Consider the following 9,648-nt stretch of genomic DNA (forward strand, 5'->3'; position numbering starts at 1 on the left):
GGTCACTTCCGGCTGACTCGGAAGCTATTCTGGGCATTTGCCCTCCTTCCCCCCTTTGTCCGCTCTCATTGGCTCTCCTGGTAAGTGGTCTATTCCTGCCCACTCCCGGGTGACTAGCTTGGCCAGTTGTCGACCCCACCCGGGGACCGACTCTGGGGGTTGGAGAGAGACTCTTGGGGCCGGGGTCGGGCACTCCAGTTTTCTTCTAGCCCCGAGCTGGGATTCCCTGGCCTGCGCCAGCTGCGTACACGGCGAGTACACCGCACCTGCCCGGGACTTCACCCGCAGCTGCGAGACTCCTCTATTCCCGGAAGGCTCCCCACACCTGCTGCGGCTGTGCCCCATCTCCCCGCAGCTGCGGCGCTGAGCACCCCCATGTCGAGAGGCTGAGACCAGGACAGGTGCAGGGCTTTCCCACTCACCCCCGAAAGTCCCCCTCCTGAGGTTTTCCTCTGCAAGTCTGTGTTGGAGGTAGAGAAATAGCATGTGGGGTTTATGTGCAGGTCCTCCCCAGGCTCCGCTCCATCCCCTAAAGCTCCATTTCCTAGCCCAGCATCCTATTTTGGTAAAGCCCTTCGAAGTGAGCCGCAGCAGGAGGGCTGTGCTGAATCTTTAGTGCCACCCCTCTGAGGAATGGTATCGTTTCCTACTCCTCAAAAGTACCCCCGATGGCCCCAGCCTTTCCCTCATTTCCCCTAATACTCCAACTTCGAAAGGCTGGGGAGTGTGAAGCTAAGCTAAACCACTGAAGTTTAACCGGGTTTGAAGAGACCCCCCCCCCAACCTGCTTCCCCAAACTGGGCTGCTAACCCCAAGGCCTGGTCAGGAGAGACCCTACCTCCATAGGCAAAGGGGTTGGAGGTCCTCAATTCTGGATTTCCACGTGCAGCAGCCCTGACCAACCCTCCAACAGGCCGAGATCCAGCCATACTTCAATGGATCCCAGGGGTATCTTGAAGGCATTTCCCAAGCGGAAAAAAATTCATGCTGATGCGTCATCAAAAGTACTTGAAAAGATTCCCAGGAGGGAAGAGGGAGAAGCAGAAGGTGAGCTGACCCACTCTCAGAACTCTCGTGTGCTTGAACCCTCAGCCTTCATGTGCTTCAGCCCTACGTTGTTCATGTCCAGAGTCAGATATTGGAGCTGACTCTGCCTGTCCAGGGCCTGCAGGTCTGTTTGTATCTGTCTTGTACTAAGCTTGGTCCTGCGTCTTGGACAGGCCATTTGCTGTGTTACCTTCTTTTCTACCTGAAGACCTCTATCCATCAGAAAAGACTCCCTGGGCCCTCAGGGAATGACCAGTATAATTTTTGCCCTGGGGACTGGGACAGAAACCCCCCTGCATTACCCAGGCTTGTTGTTAGTTGTTTTGCAGCCAAATTGACAAATAAATGGCAGAGGCTTTGGAGGCAGGGTTGTCGGGTCTGTCAGGCTGTAAGGGCAAGAAACGTGCTTTGTTGAAAGAATAAATGATAAAGGATTCAAAGTATGGAGAGAGGCTGGGCACAGTGGCTCATGCCTGTAATCCTAGCCTTTGGGAGGCCGAGGCAGGCAGATCACCTGTGCTCAGGAGTTAGAGACCAGCTTGGGCAACATGGCGAAACCCCGTCTTTACTAAAAATACAAAAAATTAGCCAGGCGTGGTGGCACGCGCCAGTAATCCCAGCTATTTGGGAGGCTGAGGCAGGAGAATCGCTTGAACTTGGGAGATGGAGGTTGCAGTGAGCCAAGATGACACCACTGTATTCCAGCCTGGGCGACAGAGTGAGACGGTCTCCAAACAAAAACAAAACAGAGACTGTCTCCAAACAAAAAACAAAACAAAACAAACAAACAAAAACAAAGTAAGAAGGGAGGAGGCATTCATTCAACAGATATTTACAGGTTACCTACAATGTGCCAGACACTTCTAGGTTGCACCAAGGAACAGGACGTATGAAAATCCTTGTCCCTTACATTCAAGTGCTGGCCTGTGAGAAAATTTGCTATATGTAGAAGGAAAGCTGTCTGGATGGAAGGGAAATGCTTATTTTCAAGGTAGGGGACTGTGAACACATCACTCAGATCATGTTAGAAGTTACGTCGTGGCCAGGGGGTGGCAGATAAAAATTAAAAAGTTACAACAGTAGTCGTCTGGATGTTCCTTCCACAGAGTGGCTGAGCTCCCTTCGGGCCCATGTTGTGCGCACTGGCATTGGACGAGCCCGGGCAGAACTCTTTGAGAAGCAGATTGTTCAGCATGGTGGCCAGCTATGCCCTGCCCAGGGCCCAGGTGTCACTCACATTGTGGTGGATGAAGGCATGGACTATGAGCGGGCCCTCCGCCTTCTCAGACTACCCCGGCTGCCCCCGGGTGCTCAGCTGGTGAAGTCAGCCTGGCTGAGCTTGTGCCTTCAGGAGAGGAGGCTGGTGGATGTAGCTGGATTCAGCATCTTCATCCCCAGTAGGTAGGCTGATCCCAGTCTTTTTTTCAAATGTTTTCTAGTAGCATCTTGAATTATTAAAAATTACTATCATTAATTAAAAAATTAGCCAGGCATGGTGGTGTGTGCCTGTAGTCCCAGCTATAAGAGGTTTAGGTGGGAGGATTGATTGAGCCAGGGAGGTTAAGGCTGCAGTGAGCCTTGATCGTACCACTGTACTGCAGCCTGGGTGACAGAGCAAGACCCTGTCTCAAGAGAAACTCCAAAAACCTCAAAAAACTCATTTTCTTAATTGGACACACTGGGAAACCAAGTATTTCAGAGTACAGAAGGACTGGGGACAGATACAGGGTGAGACCTTTGGTGTCTTAACCTCCCGTCACCATCCCCACAGGTACTTGGACCAGCCACAGCCCAGCAAGGCAGAGCAGCATGCTTCTATTCCTCCTGGCACCCATGAGGCCCTGCTTCAGACAGCCCTTTCTCCTCCTCCTTCTTCCACCAGGCCTGTGTCTCCTCCCCAAAAGGCAAAAGAGGCAGCAAACACCCAAGCCCAGGTCGGGAGCCTCCCATCCCTCAGAGCTCCCTTCCCCTAGGAAGCAGATCACAGAAATGGGGAGGGCCTGGTGGCTGTTCGGAAAGTCCCAGGCCCCTGAGAGAGGAGGGCTCTATTGTGAAGCCATTTAGCTCTTCCCACTGCTGCATTCATCTAGGCCATATCTAACACATACCACTGGGGATCCTAGGGCTAGGCACTGCGTGGAGCCAAAGGGAACATGGCCCCACACCCAAGGATATCCAAGTCTGATGCAGAAGACCCCACCTCATTCTTAGGTCTGACTAGAAGACCCTCCCCCACCGCACAAAGAAGATGACCCCCACCTTTAAGGATCCCTTCTCCTGGAGGACAAGAATTTATTGTTTTCTTTTCTTCTCTACCCCAAGCCCATCTCTGATGATGAAGCCAGTGATGGGGAAGAAACCCAGGTTAGCGCAGCTGATCTGGAAGCCCTCATCAGTGGCCACTACCCCACCTCCCTTGAGGGAGATTGTGAGCCTAGCCCAGCCTCTGCGGTCCTGGATAAGTGGGTCTGTGCACAGCCCTCAAGCCAGAAGGCAACCAACCACAACCTCCATATCACAGAGAAGCTGGAAGTTCTGGCCAAAGCCTACAGTGTTCAGGGAGACAAGTGGAGGGCCCTGGGCTATGCCAAGGCCATCAATGCCCTCAAGAGCTTCCATAAGCCTGTCACCTCGTACCAGGTACCCAGGGGCTAGAGTGGGTGGAGGGGTCTTTACTAGCCAGCAGTTAGTGAAGGCGCCGCCAGTCACCAGTGGGGTTCAGGTACAGTGGTGAAGATTTTATGGGGTCTAGGACTTACACAAAAGAAAAAAAAGGAAAATTGATGAAAGCAGATTGGCAAAATCTTGATAGTTGTTGAAGCTGGGAGATGTACGGTACTTGGGGGTTTGTTATACTGATCTCTCTACTTTTGAATTTTTTAACATAATTAAAAGTTTTTTATTTTTAATTTTTTTTGTTTGTTTGTTTGTTAATTAATTAATTTATTTATTTAGCAGAGATGGTGTTTCGCCATGTTACCCAGGCTGGTCTCGAACTCCTGGGCTCAAGCAATCCACCCTCGGCTCAGCCCTGCAAAGTGCTGGGATTACAACAGCCATGAGCCCCTGTGTCCAGCCTAAAAAGTTTTGTAAAAGAAGTTTAGACTCTGAAGCCTAACAGACCAGAGTTTGAACTCTGGTTCCTGTCATTCGCTAACTGTGTGACTCCAGACAAGTTAGTTAAACTCTCAAAGCATCAGTTTTCTCATTAGTAAAAAGGGGCTACTATTAAATGAAATGGTCCCTGTAGCACAGGACCTGACATACAGTAAGCCCTCAGTAAATGTTAGCTCTTGCTGTTGGAATGATGATGATGGTGTTGGTGGTGGTGGTGATTAATATCATCATTATTTTCTACTTCTTACTGCTGGTATCCATCCTTCTGGGAACCAAAAGACAAATTACCCAGCCCTCATTCTATCTAAAATTCTCATCTTCAACTACACCCAAGCTTTACACAGCCACACAGTTGCCAAGCAGCCAGGCTGGCTTTTATGCCAGCATCTGCTAGAGGAGTCAGCTTCCTTTCCACTGGCTCTACCTCTTCCATCTCCTCACTCTTCTTTCTTGCCTCTGCCTCCTCCTCCTCTAGGAGGCCTGCAGTATCCCTGGGATTGGGAAGCGGATGGCTGAGAAAATCATAGAGATCCTGGAGAGCGGGCATCTGCGGAAGCTGGACCACATCAGTGACAGCGTGCCTGTCTTGGAGCTCTTCTCCAACATCTGGGGAGCTGGGACCAAGACTGCCCAGATGTGGTACCAACAGGTCACACCCTGGCTCAGCCCCTACTTCAGTTTTGCTGTGTCTCAGAGTTCCTGCCCCAGAGTTCCCTACCCTGTGCTCTGATGGGAATGCACCCACAGTATAGGGAGACCATTTTTCAAGTGGACCAGGACTCATATAGACCCATCAGCTCCCAGAACAGCCTTGTTGCTTGGTATCCTTAAGAAGGAGTAGAAAGGGACAAGAAGTATGTTTCTTAGTCTCCCCAGACCAGCAAGGGCCTTCCTGAGGAGGCCAGGCCTTGACACTGCGTGTCTAGAGCAGTGGTTCCCAATCCTGGCTCTGCCCACAATCACCAGGGCAGTTTGGTAAGGATGAAGATGACAAGGTCCATCCTCAGACTGATGGAATCATGAACGAGTATTTTAGGATAGTGGCAGGGCTGGATGATGGCATGTTTCCCATGCTCCCTGCCTTTCCCAAGTCCTGCTGAGTACAGACCCAACTGCCCCTAGGTTGGTCCTGCCTCTAGCCTTCCCTAGAGTCTGGGGCGATGGAAGCCTCGTGTGTGTGCTCACTCATGCCTCTTCACTGGTCCTGGATCCTTAGAGCTTCCCATCTGGCTGCTTTTTTCCAGGGCTTCCGAAGTCTGGAAGACATCCGCAGCCAGGCCTCCCTGACAACCCAGCAGGCCATCGGCCTGAAGCATTACAGTGACTTCCTGGAACGTATACCCAGGGAGGAGGCTACAGAGATTGAGCAGACAGTAAGCAGGTGTCCCAGAGCAGTGAGGACAGCTAGGTCCTGCTCTGAGGTCTTGGGTCAAAGTCAAGAACCCCTGACTCCTCAGCTGGGGAGCGCAGCAGGCAGAGGAAACTGTGGGTCACCAGAGGTTGAGCACAGAGCAAGTTGAGACTGAAGCTCCAGGCCCAGAGGTGGGGGTGGGGGACTGTGGGAGGAAAGAGCTGTAACACCAGCCCTCTAGATTCTAGTTCTCAGTAGTCAGGCCTATTAGGATTGGATTCGATTCTAGACTGGTTGGTGTTAGGATTGGGTTAATGTTAGGGTTAGATTACAGGTGAATTATATCTGTATTACTTGAGGTTAGGGTGGGTCAGCAGAGGGTTTTAATATTTTATTTTATCTTATTTTTTTTTATTTCACCAACTTCTTTGAGAACCTGATAAAAACTGTAGACTGTTTTCTCCCCAAAATGCACAAATGTGCAAAGGTTTATGTCTTTTTCCAGATGTATGGACCTTCTACAGCCCATGCAAGGCTGGCTCAGCATTTGGGGTAGAGTTGGTGTAAAAGCACAGTGTCAGTAGGATTTGGTTTGGGGTTGGAAGAAAGCTCCATCAAGATCGAGTTAAGACCAGGCGCAGTGGCTCATGCCTTTAATCCCAGCACATTGGGAGACCAGGGCGGACAGATCATCTGAGCGCAGGAGCTCGAGGCCAGTGTGGTGAAACCCTGTCTCTATAAAACATACAAAAATTTTCAGCCTGGCAAACATGGCAAAACCCCATCTCTACTAAAAATACAAAAAAGTTAGCCAGGTGCCATGTCTCATGCCTATAATCCCAGTTTCTTGGGAGGCTGGGGTGGGAGATTTGCTTGAACCTGGGAGGCGGAGGTTGCAGTAAGCCAAGATTGTGCCACTGCACTCTAGCCTGGGCAACAGAGCAAGACTCTGTCTAAAAAAAAAAAAAAAAAAAAAGATTGAGTTAAAGTTAGGCTTTAGTTAGGTGTAGGATTTTCTTAATGTTGGTTGCTTTTAAATTAAGATTTGTAGTTGCCCAAGAAATAAGATTTGGGTTTGGTTTAGAGTTGGGTTAGCGATTAGGTTCATGTAAAAGCTAGATTAGAGAGACACTGGACTGCATTTAGGGCTAGATGTATCATTTGTTCAGTGGGCATTAGGATTAGGAGCTGCTTGTAATAGGCAAGGTTTGCTCACTTTGGTCACCGATTCTGATAGAATGGGATCCCATGGAGACTGGCTCAGTTTGATTGAAATCAGCCTCCAGCTCCATTCCAGGCCACAAGGCTATGAGGCCGGTATGAGATGGATGGACAGGCCTCTTTGTCTGCCCATCACCAGGCCTTGGTGCTAGTGATGACACCGTCACTCAGCCATGGTATCCAGGCATGGAGAATGCCTCAGTCAGTCCCCAGCCCATTGGAACAAAAGAGGCTTCCCACCTTGCCTTCTGTGCCCCCATTTAAGGGCTCCAGCCATAGGAGTTTCGATGGGATTACTCACGTGGACCTCCTCCTTCCATTCTCTTGGGAGGCTCAAGAAGGGAGTAAGGGGATTAGCGGAGCCCTCCTGTCAGGATACTTGAGGTGTCGGGGGCCCCAGAATTCTCAGTGTCCTGGGGTGGAGGCGGGAGGCCATCTGCATATGAAAGAACCTCAGTGTCTCAGGGGTGGAGGCTAATGGGTTTATTTTTCCTCAGAGGGACAATCCTTCAGCTGACAGTTGCTGTCTCAGCTCCCTCCCCACCAAGAATGGATGTGGTTGTTGGCTCAGAACTGCCCCCTCTTTGCTTTCTTTCCTCTCCTTTCCCACAGGTGCAGCTGTATTTCTGTGCTCCACTTTCTCCTGGGCCTGAGCCTGGCGCATGCTGCCAGCCACCTGCTCAGGCCTCAAGCCCCAGCTCACATGTTCCAAACCTTTAGCTCCAAATCAGTAGATATCTGGGGCTGCCTAGACCTGGCTGAGGGCTTTCAGCACCTGGCCCCTTGTCCTAAGTGGAGTTTCACAGACCTGGGCACATGGGCTGGGGCAGGGGCAGAGACAGTCTGTGTCTCCCTACTCTTAAAGAGCTCCATGGGGCAAGCTCAGTGCCCACTCTCAGCAGCAGAGCCGGCACCTTCTCCCATCTCTCCTTAGGCTTGCCTCCTGCACAGTGAGCTTTTTCTTCTCTCCTGTCCTAGCGAAGGGGAAGAACAGCAGCTCCCAGGGTGGATTCCCCTGGGCTTGGAGCAGGCATCTGGGAATGGGCATAAGCTGAGGGTGTGGGCCCGAGTCTGGGAAGGCCCTCGTGCTGCTGTGGGAGAGGAGCTCCCCATGGCCCCTCACCTGTCACTGCTCTCTTTCCCAGGTCCAGAAAGCAGCCCAGGCCTTTAACTCCGGGCTGCTGTGTGTGGCATGTGGTTCATACCGACGGGGAAAGGCGACCTGTGGTGATGTCGACGTGCTCATCACTCACCCAGATGGCCGGTCCCATCGGGGTATCTTCAGCCGCCTCCTTGACAGTCTTCGGCAGCAAGGTATAAGCTCCATCTCTGGGTGAGCAGGTTGACAGGGGGCAGCACAGGTCTGGGGGCCCCCAAGAGGGAGAACCTCAGAAGTTCCAGTCCTGAGGCAGGAAGCAGGGGAACAGTGCTTTGCCAGCATCCCATCTCTCTATCGGGGCCAGAATCCTCTCCGGGGAGAGATGGAACAGCCCCGCCACACCTACATGGAGGTGCTCAGTGAACCCTGCAGGCCAAGTATCTTATCTGATCTTTCTGTGACACTATGGGGGAGATGGGAATTACTATCCATGTTTTACAGAAAAGGAGAAGGGCCCAGAGAGGGTAGTGTCACCCAGGTAATACCTGGGCAAGCCCCAGCTTAGAGATCAGGAGAGACCTGGGAGGATGGGACAGCCCAGGCCTGGCTCTCTGCCCTCCCAGCAGTCCCCTCTGTTGGGCCAGGGTTCCTCACAGATGACTTGGTGAGCCAAGAGGAGAATGGTCAGCAACAGAAGTACTTGGGGGTGTGCCGGCTCCCAGGGCCAGGGTGGCGGCACCGGCGCCTGGACATCATCGTGGTGCCCTACAGCGAGTTTGCCTGTGCCCTGCTCTACTTCACCGGCTCTGCACACTTCAACCGCTCCATGCGCGCCCTGGCCAAGACCAAGGGCATGAGTCTGTCAGAACATGCCCTCAGCACTGCTGTGGTCCGGAACACCCATGGCTGCAAGGTGGGGCCTGGCCGAGTGCTGCCCACTCCCACTGAGAAGGATGTCTTCAGGCTCTTAGGCCTCCCCTACCGAGAACCTGCTGAGCGGGACTGGTGACCCATGGGCTGGGGGTGCTGAGGAGAGCCGAGTTGGACTGGCTACCCCTCCTGGCCACCCAGTACTCTCTCCAGCCTCAGCTGGCCGAACCTCGCCGCACTAACCACCAGCTTCCTCAGCGAGCAGGGCCCAGGGCTCTGGGCCTGAAGCAAGAGCCAGCCTGGCTCCCAGTGTCTGCCCAGCCCTCTCCCAGACAGGAGCAGGCTGCCACCCCTTCTACCTCACTGCTGCCCCTCGAAGAATTTTGCAAATGGCCCCTTGTCCCATTTTAAGCAGGAGCAGGTGGCTGGTTTGAAGCCCCAGGTATCCCCCTTCCCTGCTATGGGAAAGGCCAAGCTGCTGGGTGGGGACAGAAGCTGCAGGGAAGAGGGAAGCAGCTGTGCTGTCAACATCGTCCCGCACCCTCTGGGGTAGGAGAACAGCCATTCCACACGTGTTCCCTCTATCCATCCTGCTTCCTGGGCAGCTGGTGGTGCTGGGAATGGGGTGCCCCAGCCTTGGTGAGGACAGTGTTGGGAGGCCCAGGGACCCAGTAAAGTGCATTTGACATTGAACCTGCCTGGTGTCTGAGCTGCTGCAGCCTCTGCCTACCTTATTCCACCCAGGCAGGGACGACAGAGATGGGAACTGAAAAGAGGAGCCCGGAAAGGCTGTGTTAACTGTCCTCCAGACAGGACTGGCCTGAGTCAGCTCCTAAACTCACAGCGAGGACAGCAGTGGCTGTGACCAGGGAGAATCGTGGAGTCAGGCACCCGGAACTCCTATCTAGCCATCAGCATCTTCTGCAGGCCCTGCCTTAGACCA

General features: G+C 52.7%; 1 protein-coding gene across 14 annotated transcripts; it reads left to right on the forward strand.

The window, feature by feature from the left end:
- On the forward strand, window positions 1–9,398 carry POLL (DNA polymerase lambda). 14 transcript variants are annotated; one of them, XM_055251518.2, is made up of 9 exons: window positions 1–80; window positions 890–1,047; window positions 2,154–2,448; window positions 2,819–2,981; window positions 3,370–3,687; window positions 4,640–4,813; window positions 5,409–5,537; window positions 7,882–8,050; window positions 8,459–9,398. In XM_055251518.2, exons 2-9 carry the CDS (start codon window positions 936–938, stop codon window positions 8,842–8,844), a joined length of 1,746 nt encoding a protein of 581 aa, XP_055107493.1. In that variant the 5' UTR covers window positions 1–80; window positions 890–935; the 3' UTR covers window positions 8,845–9,398. The 14 variants fall into 14 exon arrangements, with proteins under 14 accessions (XP_055107493.1, XP_055107544.1, XP_063483875.1 ...); XM_063627805.1 differs by having other exon boundaries at window positions 32–401; window positions 914–1,047; window positions 8,480–9,398; XM_063627819.1 differs by having other exon boundaries at window positions 33–80; window positions 914–1,047; window positions 8,480–9,398.
- Window positions 9,399–9,648: the final 250 nt, after the last annotated feature.

This window comes from Symphalangus syndactylus, chromosome 2, assembly GCF_028878055.3.
Source record: "Symphalangus syndactylus isolate Jambi chromosome 2, NHGRI_mSymSyn1-v2.1_pri, whole genome shotgun sequence".
Lineage (NCBI taxonomy): Eukaryota > Metazoa > Chordata > Mammalia > Primates > Hylobatidae > Symphalangus > Symphalangus syndactylus.